At 35.4% G+C, this 14,410-nt stretch overlaps 1 protein-coding gene across 5 annotated transcripts in view; it reads right to left on the bottom strand.

Moving 5' to 3' along the window:
- The window catches only part of DHX57 (DExH-box helicase 57), an 85,751-nt gene that overhangs the window by 41,458 nt on the left and 29,883 nt on the right, over window positions 1–14,410 (bottom strand). For all 5 annotated transcript variants that reach the window (XM_017672089.3, XM_017672088.3, XM_073214143.1 and 2 more), the window contains exons 7-12: window positions 13,531–13,652; window positions 12,349–12,544; window positions 11,721–11,845; window positions 7,813–7,946; window positions 6,880–6,934; window positions 5,150–5,355 (exon numbers count right to left, since the gene is read on the bottom strand). In XM_017672089.3, the coding sequence (XP_017527578.2) occupies window positions 5,150–5,355; window positions 6,880–6,934; window positions 7,813–7,946; window positions 11,721–11,845; window positions 12,349–12,544; window positions 13,531–13,652 (838 nt within the window). The remainder of the gene's footprint in view (window positions 1–5,149; window positions 5,356–6,879; window positions 6,935–7,812; window positions 7,947–11,720; window positions 11,846–12,348; window positions 12,545–13,530; window positions 13,653–14,410) is intronic.

The following is a 14,410-nucleotide window of genomic DNA, read 5'->3' as shown; positions in this document are numbered from 1 at the left end:
AAATACCATGTGACACAGTTATCCCAGTTTTAGGAATTTACCTGAAGAAAACAAAATACCTGATTCAAAAAGATAAAAGCACCTTTTGTCTATTGCTGCATTATTTACAATAGCCAAGATATGTTCATCAATAGATAAATGGATAAAGAAGATGTGGTATATATACACAATGGAATATTATTCAGCCATAAGAAAGAAAGAAATCCAGCCATTTGCAACAACATGGATTGACCTAGGGGGTATTATGGTAATTGAAATAAGCCAGGTAGAAAGATAAATAAATACCATATGATTTCACTTATCTGTGAAATCTAAAAATAAAACAAAACAAGATGGACAAAATAGCAGTAGACTCATAGACACTGAGAAGCGACTGGTGGTTACCATAGGGGATGGGTTGGGATAAGCGGTGGGAGTGGGAGAGGGATAGAGGGGCACAAAAATTCTCAGTTATAAGTTGGATAGTAGTACAGCATGAAGACTATAGCCAATGATACTGTGACATCTTCAATGTTCACAGAGAGTAACTGTACTAGTTGGGGTGAGGATTTAATAATGTGGATAACTGGCAAACCACTGTGTTGTATAGTTGAAACTAATACAAGATTATATGTCAACTATACTTCAATTAAAAAAAAGATAGATAAATAAGTAAATAAAATAGCATATTCTTGGGGAGACAAACTCTCCAGACACTGCTGACCTTTCTCCTCCTAATGCCCATTACCCTAAATACAGTCTAACTGGAACAAAATAAGTGTAGTTGGTATCACGGAAGGGAAGCTTCCTACATTATGCTGAAAAGTTTGAAGAAAAGCAAAAGCAGTTTCCAAACAATGTTTTTCTGGCATAGTGAATCCTGTGTAGGTAAAAAATGAAGGAAAGGAAGAAATAGGCAACACAAATAGGGTGTGGTTGGGAGTGGAAGTCAGAGAAGGAATCTTGGCAAAATTCTTATTTGCTAAGATTCCAAGTAGCCAGATTTTTCAAAAAGTGGAAAGGATAAACTGACTGAAAAAAGAGAGAGAAGTGAAAATAAATTTTTAAAAAATTGTAATAGCTTGGCATTTTTAAATAATTAATACTTAAAAGGACTGTCATTCTTTTTTTTCTTTCTTTTCCTTTTGGTATCATTAATCTACAATTACATGAGGGACATTATGTTTACTAGACTCCCCCACTCACCAAGTCCCCCCTACATACCCCTTTACAGTCACTGTCCATCAGCATAGTAAGATGCTATAGAATCACTACTTGTCTTCTTTGCCTTGTATAATACTCCCCGTGCCCCACTCCTACATTATGTCTGCTAATAGTAATGCCCCCCATCTTTTTTTTCCTCTTATCCCTCCCTTCCCACCCATCCTCCCCAATCCCTTTCTCTTTGGTAACTGTTAGTCCATTCTTGGGTTCTGTGAGTCTCCTGCTGCTTTGTTCCTTCAGTTTTTCTTTGTTGTTACACTCCACAGATGAGTGAAATCATTTGATACTTATCTTTTACCACCTGGCTTATTTCACTGAGCATAATACTCTCTAGCTCCATCCAGGTTGTTGCAAATGGTAGGATTTGTTTTCTTCTTATGGCTGAACAATATTCCATTGTGTGTATATACCACATCCTCTTTATCCATCTACTGATGGACACTTAGGTTGCTTCCATTTCTTGGCTATTGTAAATAGTGCTGTGATAAACATAGGGGTGCATGTGTCTTTTTCAAACTGGGCTGCTGCATTCTTTGGGTAAATTCCTAGGAGTGGAATTCCTGGGTCAAATGGTATTTCTATTTTTAGTTTTTTGAGGAACCTCCATATTGCTTTCCACAATGGTTGAACTAATTTACATTCCCACCCAGCCGTGTAGGAGGGTTTCCCTTTCTCCACATCCTCGCCAACATTTGTTGTTGTTTGTCTTTTGGATGGTGGTGATCCTTACTGGTGTGAGGTGATACCTCATTGTGGTTTTAATTTGCATTTCTCTGATGATTAGTGATGTGGAACATCTTTTCATGTGCCTGTTGGCCATCTGAATTTCCTCTTTGGAGAAGTGTCTGTTCAGATCCTGTGCCCATTTTTTAATTGGATTGTTTGCTTTTTGTTTGTTGAGGTGCATGAGCTCTTTATATATTTTGAATGTCAAGCGTTTATCGGATCTGTCATTTATGAATATATTCTCCCATACTGTAGGATGCCTTTTTGTTCTATTGATGGTATCCTTTGCTGTACAGAAGCTTTTCAGCTTGATAGAGTCCCACTTGTTCATTTTTGCTTTTGTTTTCCTTGCCTAGGGAGATATGTTCATGAAGAAGTTGCTCATGTTTATGTCCAAGAGGTTTTTGCCTATGTTTTTTTCTAAGAGTTTTATGGTTTCATGACTTACACTCAGGTCTTTGATCCATTTCGAATTTACTTTTGTATATGGGGTTTGAAAATATTCCAGCTTCATTCTCTTACATGTAGCTGTCCAGTTTTGCCAACACCAGCTGTTGAAAAGGCTGTCATTTCCCCATTGCATGTCCATGGCTCCTTTATCATATATTAATTGACCATATAAGTTTGGGTTAATATCTGGACTCTCTATTTTGTTCCTCTGGTCTGTGGGTCTGTTCTTGTGTCAGTACCAAATTGTCTGGATTACTGTGACTTTGTAGTAGAGCTTGAGGCTGGGGAGCGAGATCCCCCTGCTTTGTTCTTCCTTCTCAGGATTGCTTTGGCTATTAGGGGTCTTTTGTGGTTCCATATGAATTTTAAAACTATAAGTTCCAGTTCATTGAAGAATGATGTTGGTATTTTGATAGGGATTGCATTTAATTTGTAAATTGCTTTAGGCAGGATGGCCTTTTTGACAATATTAATTCTTTCTAGCCAAGAGCATGGGATGAGTTTCCATTTGTTAGTGTCATTATTTTTTGACTAGAAAAAGTTTTCAAAATTGAGTTCTGGAACATTATTTAATTTTCTGAAAAGTAGAAGAGAGCACTGAGATAAACTGATGAAGCCTTTTTACAACAAGGAAAGGGAGGTTCACAGAAGCCAAGTAATCTGCCCAGCAACAGCCAGAAACTACTGGCAGAGACAGGTTTCCTGACCTCAAATCCTCTATCCTCTTTCCTTAGAAAGGAGTTCTCAGAAAGTACTTTCTGACCTTTGGTAACCTCTATTCTTGCAGTGAGAAAGGCATGGCTTAGACCCCGTCGTAATTCTTAAGAAAATTCCTAAATATTAAAGGAGAAACCAAAGGGATTTCCTGTTCCATAATTTAATAAAGTAAATGGGAATTATCAGTTGGTATGCTGTACAGAAAGAAGAGAAACTTTAGAATCAGACATATTTTAATCAGAATCACAAATGTGCACTTACTGCCTGGGCACTATATATTATCTAACATAATCCTCTAAATAACTCCATTTTATAGATAAGGAAATAGAGCTATAGAGAGGATAATGAAGTTGCTGAAGATTATGCAGCTGGTTTTATGAGAGCCTGGGGAGTTGAACCCAGGTCTGTAAGATGCAAGTATAGACTTTCAACCCTTTTTCTCACAATGTTGGGAGAATTAAGTGAAAAAATGTTTAGGAGCTATGCATATCTTCCTAAACAACAATGGCTAATGCCCGAATTCCTTGATATTTACCATTTCCCATGCAGGATTGGGACTAGAGTCTTCTCTATAAGTATAAGGAGAAAAGGGAAACCCACTTTCCTCTTTCCCTACATAAGCAGTAACAGAGGGTTGGAGGCTCTTACTTCTTGAAAGTAAACACTTTTTTCTCAGAAGTACTAAGGAGTTGGGTAGCTGTTGAGGGAAGGAGAGCAGGAAGAGCAACTGAGACCTGTCTCTGGTCTAGGCTTTAAGGAAGACAGCAAAAGTAGTAGTCTTGGATTTTCTATGGCTTTAGCCCAGCCAATACATATAGAAGACTATTTAGGAACAAAGAATAGCTAGGTTGGGTCTTGCAGGGCAGGAGAGAGCTTCTAACAACATATATAAAAATGCTCAGCACAGGGTGGACCCTCAAAAGATGTTATTTGAAAAGTCCACGAGTAATACTAAAACTAGTGGGTAAAATTTTGAAGTTATTATAGGGTATTTATATAGTCTCAAATACCTTTCCACAAATGACTTATTAAATACAGAGAGAATAAACAGTAACTACACAGGGGAGAAACCTAGCTGACATCACCTTAACCCACTGATCAAAGTTAACACCCTAAATAATAGGACAAATCAACATCATGTGCCTCCCGATAATGATGTACTGAAAAGGACTCAGGATTGTTTCTGTAGTTTTCTAACCAAAAACCCATCACCCAAGTTTACGCATGGGGAAACATTAGACAAAATCCAAATGGAGGGACATTCTACAAATAACCTGCCCAAACTCTTAAAAATTATGAAAGTTATGAAAGAAATATAAAGGCTGGGGAATTTTTCTAGATCAAAAGAAATTAAAAACATTGGTGACTGAATACAATATGTAATCCTGAGCTGGAACCTGGACCAGAAAAAAATAGCAATAAAGGACATTATTGAGATAATTGGCAAAATTAGAATATGGACTGTGGATTAGATAGCAGTATTGTTATCAGTTAAATGTTGCTATTTTGATAATTTTTTATGCTTATGTAAGAGAATGTACTTCTTCCTAGGAAATAAATACTGAAATATAAGGGGCTAAGGGGAATCATATCTGCAACTTACTCTCAAGGGGGCTCAGGAAAAAATAATATTTGCATGAACACAGAGCAAAGGATAAAACAAATGAGGCAAAATATTAGTAATTAGTGAATCAGTGAAAAGAATATATGACAGTTCATTGTATAATCTTGCAAACTTTAATTCTGAATTTGAAATCATACCAAAATAAAAAGTTACAAAATACTCAGGAATATAATTTATATTTTACCACCTCCCACATTTTCAATAAAGAAGACATTTCTTTCATAATCAGAAAAAAAACCCATTGGTAAATAAATAACAATTATAATTTAACATGTGTTTGAACTTTCCTTCTAAGTTTAAGGTTGTTCTGATAAATTAAAGACAATGTAGCAATGAAACAAGAGCTGTATTTGTGTTCCTTTCAATTAGGTGGAGGGAAAAACTACTTATGTTTGGCATAATTATAGCATTTCCCCAGGAGCACATTACCTTTATAGCGGGCCAGGAGTTGCTTAAAATCTAACTGTTGATCTGGCACTGCATCTTTGACAGAATCCTGATCCTGGAGGTGAAGGGAGAGCCTCAGATCTTCCTCCACTTCTTCAAATGCAGTTCTGTTGCGCCTAGCTTTAAGCTTCTCCTTTGACATCTGTTTCATGGAGCGCATATATGGGCTCCCATCCTGCAACACATACCTGAGGAGGGAAGACAGAAGAATGTGTCTGTGTGTATGTGGGTCTGTTGGTGAAGAGCAAATATATTCACCTATTTAATGTGCTTATTCAGCAGAATGTTCCCCTGTTTCTGCCAAATTCATGGGCTATTCTTCCACCAATTAGGGGTTCTGCTGGCCCCCTAGTGCCAGCTTACCCTATTTCTAGTGGGGAAAACATTGGAATGGTTTTGGCTGTCTTGAGATAATTCTGGAGGCAGTGAGTTTGAAAAAGTGAAAGAATAAAGACATGTATACTAGTTGAAAGATGATTTCCCCAGAGAGTCACATTCAGAGAAGTGGGATAGGGCCCAGAAAATAACAATTGTAATAAGTTCCCTAACTTTGCTTATTGCACATTAAAATTTGATAGCCATGGCTTTTGGGTTTTTAGGTTGAGAATATTGTACCACTAAATAAATACAGAATTAGGAAGCAGGCTTATTAGAAATGGAAGGAACAAGGAGGAGAAAAATTCTGAATTTAAGGTGTCAGATATCAAGGGTGTTTTCATTCTGGTGCTCAGACATCAAGAAGGAAGATACTGATCTGGGAGGTCACGGCACAGAAGTGAGAGCTAAAATCACATGAGGCCATGAGAGTGAAGGGAGAGTTTAACAGTGAGAAGAAACAGTGCAAGGATAAAAACCTGGGCAATCTTCAAGCTCAAAGAATAGGAAGAGGAAGCAGGGCTTTCAAAGGAGAGAAATTAGTTTGCATCCAACAGACGTTACCATTTTCTACCCAGTACTAACATTCTAGACATCTTACACTTATATTATACAGTAAACTCCCTGGGGTAGAATGAGGGTGATAATAATAGTTAACATTTATTAAGTACTCACCATGTGGCAGGCACAGTTTTAAATACTTTGCAAGTATTAATTCCAAGTATTTATTAATCTTCATAACAACCTTGTAAGCAGCTACTATTAATAAATCCATTTTACATAGATATAACTGAGTCACAGTGAGATTAAACTACTCAACAGTGTTATGGTTAGTAAGAAGAGTGATTTAAATGTTGGTAGTCTGTCTGCAGAATCAGTACTCTACTTTTTTTTTAGTTAAATTCTCCATATATTTGGTTCTTTGTCATTTTTTAATACACTTTATTTTTTAGAGCAGTTTTAGGTTCCTTTCAAAATGGAGCAGACATACAGAGACTTTCCATATACCCTCTGCCCTGACAAATGCATAGCCTCCCCCACTATAAACATCCCTCACCAGAGTGGTACAATTGTTACAACTGATGAATCTACATAGACACATTATCACCCAAAGTCCATAGTTTACATTAGGCTTCCAGAGCCAGTACTCTTAACATACAATATTACCTGTGAATTGCAATTTGTATAGTAAATATTTGCTGCAAGAAAGGGGAAAACAAAATGTTGAAATAGAAAAATTAGGAAAAAAATCCACATTTATTAATATCCTGGCACACTGATGTAAAATAATAATTTCTGGTTCTGAAACACCAAAACTTAATCAACATCTTCCTTACCTTGTCACAGCAATTGCATCTTCCAGAAAAAATTGATCAACAGGAAATGTACGACCTAGAAAAAAAGGAATTAAATTGGAAAGTCTCAGAATACTTGCTCAACTATCTCAAAACAGGTAAAATTCTCTTAAAGCTTGGCATAATAAGGTACTATCTGTTCTGCGGTCTTAAAAGTATCACACACAAAAAAGTTTTTGTTTACAGAAATTAGAAGGGATGGATTCCAGTTAGTAAAGAGAACAAGTGTATAAATAGAGAGGTCATCATCTGCTAATGGATTTTTAACCTCTTTTTTTTTTCAACCTGTAAAATCTTTCCCACCCATCCCTCCTGCCTTACAGGAGACCTTTAAACAATCAGCAATTGTATTCTAGATTAAGCATATGGCTTCTTTAAATCTATTGTCAATGTTCTCTATAACTAGAGCAGATAGTACTATTATTCATCCATCAGTGCTTCTAAATTGTCCCTTTGGCAATCAATTGCAGGAGGATAAACCAAAGCCTAAGGTAAATTAATCCCACAGTGAAAGACCAAAGAAGACGCAGACTATCCAACTGCACTTTCTCCCAGAATGGGACAAAATCGAGAAATTAGCAAAATCCAGCAATGAACAAATATGCTATACATAGACACAACTTCCTTCTTTATGACAGATTACCATTATAAACCCACATTTCAATGTTAAACACAAATGAAATGCTAGAAATTTTAACAACCTAGACTTTCCTCAAAAGTATACAAAATTGAAATCTCCCAGCAAATGGGTACAATGTAACCTCTTTATTAATTTCATTATATGGCCATGATTTTATTTATTATAACTAACCACTCCTCTAGAAAGAGGTATAAATACCTAATAATTAATATCTCAAATGAACTTTCAAATAATTTGATTAGAACAATGCATATTTAATCATACATTTTAATCACCTGGTATAGTAATAACTGGGCAGGAATTGAAATAGTCTGAAAAGAGTTCAGCGTTTAAAGTTGCACTCATTAGAATAACTTGAAGAGTCGGCCTCTGCAACACAATGTCTTTCAAAACTAGCAGCAAGAAGTCACTGGAGGAAATAAAAGAAACACCTGAAGATCAAACAAATTCAATAGGTGAAAATGAGTAACTTTTGATGTACTTTAGCAAGGCATGTATAAAACACATGAAAAAAATTATAAAATCCATAAAGATGTGTCATATTCCTAGATGTGAAGACTTAATATTATCAAGAATCAATTCTCCCCCATATGCTTAGTTCAGTGTACTAACAATCAAAATACCAGTATGACCTATTATTGCATGTGATAATCCATATACATATGAGTATGAGGCATATATCAAGATTTTCATTATAGCATTGTTTGTAATAGTAAAACAATGGAAACAACCTAAATGTCCATAAACCAAGAAGTGGTAATTGTAAAAAAAAAAATCATCCACTCTATGGAATAACATGTAGCAGATAAAAGGTAAAGGGTAGAGCTCTAGATACTGTGCTGAAAATATCCCTAACACATACTGTTAGTGAAAAACGCCCAAAAAACCCAAGCTGTAGAATGTTATGTAGTGTAGCATAGCAATATCCTAACTGGTCTCTGTGCTTCAGCCCTTGCCCCCTTGCAATCTATTCTCAATATACAGAAGATCAATAATTTTGTTCAGATGAAAATCTTCTCATGCCACCCTTGTGCTCATAATCCTTCAATAACTTATGAAACTTTTCACTAACAAGTTAGGCCCTATATGATATGTCTGCACCACTCATTTCTTACTGCTCTCTACCTTATTTACTCAGCTCTAGCCACACTGTCCTCGTGTCCCTGAAGCATGTATCTTGGGCCCTTTGCACATGCTATCCACCTACCTGCAGTAAGCTTCTCCCAGACATTCACACAGGTAGCTTCCTCATTTCCTTCAACTCATTACTCAAAGATTATCTTTTCAACAAGCCCTTTCCTGTACACCCTATTTAAAAAGTTCAAATGCTCTCCTCTCTTGCATTTCACATCACCCTTTCTTTTCTTAGCACTTAACATACTTTATATTTTACTTATTTATCTCGCTTACTGTTGGGCTCACCTATTAGAATATAAACTCTGTAAGGACAAGGATTTTGGTCTCTTTTGTTCACTACTCCAGTAATCCAGAACAATGCATGGGACATAGTAGGTCTTTCACTGACTTACAAAATGCATGTATCATTTGTGTAAAAAAGAAAAGGTCAGAAAACAAAAAGTACCTATTTCTAGCCAAGTAAACATAGAAAACAGTGTATAGAAGGACACATCACCAATCTGACACCACAATTAACTCTGGGGAAGGGACTGGGAATGGTTTGGGAGTGTTAAGGGGGACTAATACTTTATTTCTATTGCTTGAATTTTTAGTAAGAGCACATTCTTGTACTATTTAGTTCTCTTTAATTTAATGAGCTAATTTAATTACTTTTATGACTATTTTCTTTTTTAGGGAAAAGACAAATATAATTTATGGTACATGAATACTTTAGAATTTCTTCATGCAATTATTAATAATAATTACAAAGACAGTTCATGCTATCATGTTAACTGTTGGATAAAAAGCAGTACATAAAACTATATAATCCCAATAGTGTTTGTGGAGATACATCTCTCTACCACTTCTCTCCACTAACTCTGAATACAATTAACAGACCAAAATTATAACATGTTATCAGTAATTTTATAGGGAACAGAAATTATTCTTCTTGACATTCTGATATTTTCTGTTTAGAGTAATCATGTTGTTATCTCTGTGATCAGGAAATTTATTAAAAATTTTAAACACAACTGTAACTTTTCTATATTCATCCTTTAATCTTGACTATATTTTTACTGATATTGGTTCCCTGATCCTACTCCTATTTTCAGCCTTTTTCAATCTGAGCTAGCAAATATTCTCCTACTTTTCCTTGTAATTTATACACTTCTTTCCCAAAGATTGGTATTTGTAAATCACTGAATCTCCCTCTTCCAGTGTGCAATTTATTACTTAAATGTGAAAAATGTTTTGAATTTTTAATTGTTGATATTCTACAGGTCATCAGGCTTTATAAATGCCTTTCTCTTTTTGAGAATACTATTGCAGCCAAAAACCAAATCCAGTACTATCCAGTGTCCCTGAGTTTGTGGAATTATAAATGTTATGAAACCCAAAGCTACTCTTCATATTCAAAACTGCACTGTATATAATTTCCCCTAAATCTTTTCATTTATTTTTATAATACAATCATTTAAATATTATTAGTCTGGATGATTTATTTGAACAATCTCTTCCAAGTTCAGTGATTCTGTTAAAAAAATTTTTTCTTCTTTCAAATGTTGATTTGAACATTTAGCTGCAAAATGACATCATTTACTTTTTTCCCCACTCTTTTCTGGAAACTTTATAAAAAGATTACTATTACTTGCCCTCAAATATTTCCAGTGTTTTCTATATAGTAATTCAAAAAGTATTATTGTTTTATTCTAGGCATTATCTTTTTTCTTTTGATCTATTCTTTTTATGTGAAACTCTGCTTTTCTTTATTTTCTTATTATTTCCTATTTACCAGTATTATAAATGTATTTATTTCTTCTCATAGTCTTCTGGTGCAATGTCTTCCCTGCTCAGTTCTTAAAAACATTTTATCAGCAATAGCTGAAGCCTCTTTTCACATGTGTTTTGTTTTTTTTACTTTGCTATTAGCTATTTTCAGCTTTTCTGTCAGATTGCCAGCTTTACTTAGATTTTCCTTTCTTCTTTTCAAGATATTTATAACAGCATAGTCTTTTTTTGGGAAAGCTTCATAATTTTCATTGGGTCATCTCTCTTTTCTCCCACTAGTGTTCTTTTTTTTATTGCTCTAGAGCATGATCTACATGAGAAAAGCTATGATTAATGCCATCTATTTCCCTGGGCCTTTTTTTAAATACTGAGAATTCTGATTTTATGCCTCAACCCTTAAATGACTTTTAATTCCATTGCAACAAAATGCAGTGCTTTGTTACACATGGTGTATAAGGCCCTAGAAGGTCTGGTTTCTGCTTTTTCCACCTGCCACTTACCCGCTCACTTACTACATACCAGATGCACTGGCCTTCCTCCAGTTTCTGGACTCAAGAAGCCCTTCCCCACTGTAGAATCTTTGTGAATGTTGGCCTTTCTTGCCCCCATTTGTCACATAGGACTCCTTTTCATACTGCAGTGTTACTTTAAGTGTCATCTCTTCTGATATCTGATCTCTAATAATCTCATGGACCTCTCCCCCCAAATACAGCATCCTATTTGTTCCTTCATGATACATTCTCCAATTTGTAATTATTTGTTTACTTGTTCATTGTTTTTCCTCCCAGACCATAAGAGATAAAGGGGTACATTATATGCTTGTTCACTATAGTATCTCCAGCAATTAAAAGATCACTTGACACTTAATACAGGCTCAATAAACACACAAATAAATGCTAGGACTGAATGATCGACCAAACGAGCAAAGAAGGAAGCACATATTCACCAATCCATCGCTACAGCATGTATTATATCTGTTATTTCTGCTAAGTACAGTGCCCAGCTCAGCATGGTGATCAGAAGGGGATTAAGTATCTCCCATGAGACAAGGTCCATCTAACAGGATGACTCTTCTAGTGAGGAACATGGGCTTTCCTAGCATTTTTAGTATTACAGATTCTGCAGATCAGGAAAGTAGTTTCTCTTCTCTAACGTAGGCCTTCCCTATAGCCTTCTTTTCCAGCCCTATGAAACTGAATTGGAAGCAGAACAAAATTCTTTCAGCTGTGTCTTCATTTTATGTGTGTGGTTATTCATTTGGAAATCTTTGTTTTACCTTTCTTCTGTCCTCTCATGAACTTCATCAACAATGATATGGGTGACTCCTTGCAGAGCTGTATCTCCTTCTAGCCTTCTTAGCAACACTCCAGTCGTGCAGTATAACAGCCTGGTGGCTGAGGACTTGCATATAAAAGGGCATAGAAAGCACTTATGAAATTTTTGAAAAAAAGGAAACTGGCAAAGCCATTTTGAATGGATATAGAATATTGAAATTACCAGTAGTTTCATTTAATATGAAACCATACTGAACACAGAATTTCCTGCTGGTGACAGGACAAGTTTTCTGCTTCATATCAAAATTTTAAATTTAAGACTCATAAAAAGCATTCAAAATTTATTATGAAACATAAAAACAATGAGTGATGAAATCAATTCTGTCCATTCCTGATTTGGTTAAATGGACCATGTCCCAGGTTTAAGAGTAGAAGCATTTACTGGATCACTTAGTCTTTATAGAGGAAACTAAGTACACTCAAATAAGAACTCTTAGAGTTCTTCTACCAAAACACTTCTAAAAAGACTATAGCCCTACTGAGGTGCCAATGAATCTCCAGACTCCAAAAAGTCTTTATATTTGAAAATGGTAAATTTCTGTTATCAGGAAAAGAGCAGAGCATACAAACCTTGACACTTTCTAACCGGATCTGGTATCCCACAGTCAGACCTACTCTTTCTACTCTTTCTTTAGCAACACGTTCAGCTACTGAAATTGCAGAGATTCGTCGGGGTTGGGTACAGATGATGTTAGCCACCTTCTCTGGTGGCCCGGTCAAAGAATCATCCAGAATAAACTGTGGAATCTGTGTGGTTTTCCCACATCTGCATGTCAAAACAAATAAGTCCTAAAATGAGAGTTTTCAAATGCTAGTTAATCAGAGAAGCAATCAAATGCAATGAGGAAAGCGAGAAAGCTAAAAGTTGTTCAGTTTCATCTATCTTCTAGACCTGGCTACTGACTTACTACCTACAGCTGATAACTCTTAGGAATTTGCACTCAGATTAACAGGGCGATCAAATTAATACTTTAGTGTCATTTGTAAAATTGGTACTGTTGAATAAACACTAGGTAAGGTCTATAAGTGCCTCTAGGAATATGAACTCTACATATGAATCTCAAAGAAAGAGGAGTATTATCTTATTGCTATTCAAATACTTCATATTTTTCCCCTCTGATGTGTACTGATTTGGCTATAAGTGGACTGAGGTTAAATAACAAGACAAGAACTGAAAAATAAAAAGTTACTATATTATCAGTGAGTCTGGGCACAAATGTAATAATTAGACTGAATACAGAACTAAAGTAAGTCTGCCACTTGTTCCTGCTAAATAGGTTTGGATTAACATATGGGAAATGTGAAACAGGAAAAATAATGTACTCTAAGTCGTTCTTAAAAGAGCAAATAAAAAAGCTCTAAGGAAATCAGAATAAAATTAGAAGATGAAAAGATTTTTAAGCTAAATGCTATGGAACTACCCTTTACATTCTAAAATGGGCCTTATTAAAAGCTTTCAGCTAAGCCTTTTGCCTTAAAATTATCTCAAGCCAGAGGTGTACAATATTTATAAATTCCTGGATGGATTTCTGAATTTTGTTGTTTTTTGCAATTTGGCTCTTTTAGCTACAAATGCTGCAATATTAAGCTCTGTTTTAGAGCCTAATAAATATATTACTTGATATTTGACAAGAAAAAGCTCAAAGAATACCATCTACTGTTTTATTTTGAAAAGTATAGCTGGTTATAGGAACAAGGGTACATACCCTATTTACAGATGAAAGCTCCATTACAAATAAATTGCATTCTTACCCAGTCATACCACTTATAACAAGCACTTGATGCTTGCTCAACAATTTAAGAATGGTTTCCCTTTCTTCCCAAGCAGGGAGTGATTGCCTTTCTTGCAGAATTGACTGGAATTGTCTGGAAGCCTAATAATATAAAAGATAAGGCATCAGTTAGGCTACTTGGAATCACCTTTCACAAAGCTCTGAATGTGGACTCTCATAGTTAGACCCACCCTTTCTGCTCTCTAACAATTTTTTGAAAGACAGAATTTGCAGATTTGTTGTGGTTTGATGCTGATTTTAGACAAGGCTGCACTGCTCAGAGAATAAGCTAGAATAAGCTGTGGAATCTGTGTGGTTTTCCTTCATGTTAATAAACTGAATCTTATTAAGAAAAATAACCCCTCTTTTTAACACCTATTCAGCTCTTCCTTGGAATAGTCTCTACACTATCCCTGTCCAATAAAATTCTATATTGGTGTTGTCTAATATAGCAACCTCTGGCTACTAGTGGCTATTGAGTACTTGATATGTGGCCAGTGCTACTGAGGAACTGAATTTTTAGTTTTACTTAATTTAAATTTAAAGAGACACACACAGCTAGGGGATACCATATTGGACAGCATAGTTCTATATAGTATCAGACTTGCACAAAAATCAATAATAGTAGAGAACTCATGAAATGTTTTTTCTGGTCAAGTATTACCATATATGTAACTCAGTCTGACATCTAATGCCAATGCTGTAAACATTATACTGTATGTTGAAACTATGGTTGTATTTTTGAATAATGTAAAAGATGCATACTAACACATCATTTTCTGCATATAATTTTACCATACAAATTCATCACCTCTGAACACACTGATAAATTATATGTGCAATTTTTCTGTTTCTACCAT

Source organism: Manis javanica, chromosome 1, assembly GCF_040802235.1.
Source record: "Manis javanica isolate MJ-LG chromosome 1, MJ_LKY, whole genome shotgun sequence".
Taxonomy (NCBI): domain Eukaryota; kingdom Metazoa; phylum Chordata; class Mammalia; order Pholidota; family Manidae; genus Manis; species Manis javanica.
The sequence above is the reverse complement of the archived record's forward strand: the minus strand, read 5'-3'. Positions and strand labels throughout refer to the sequence as shown.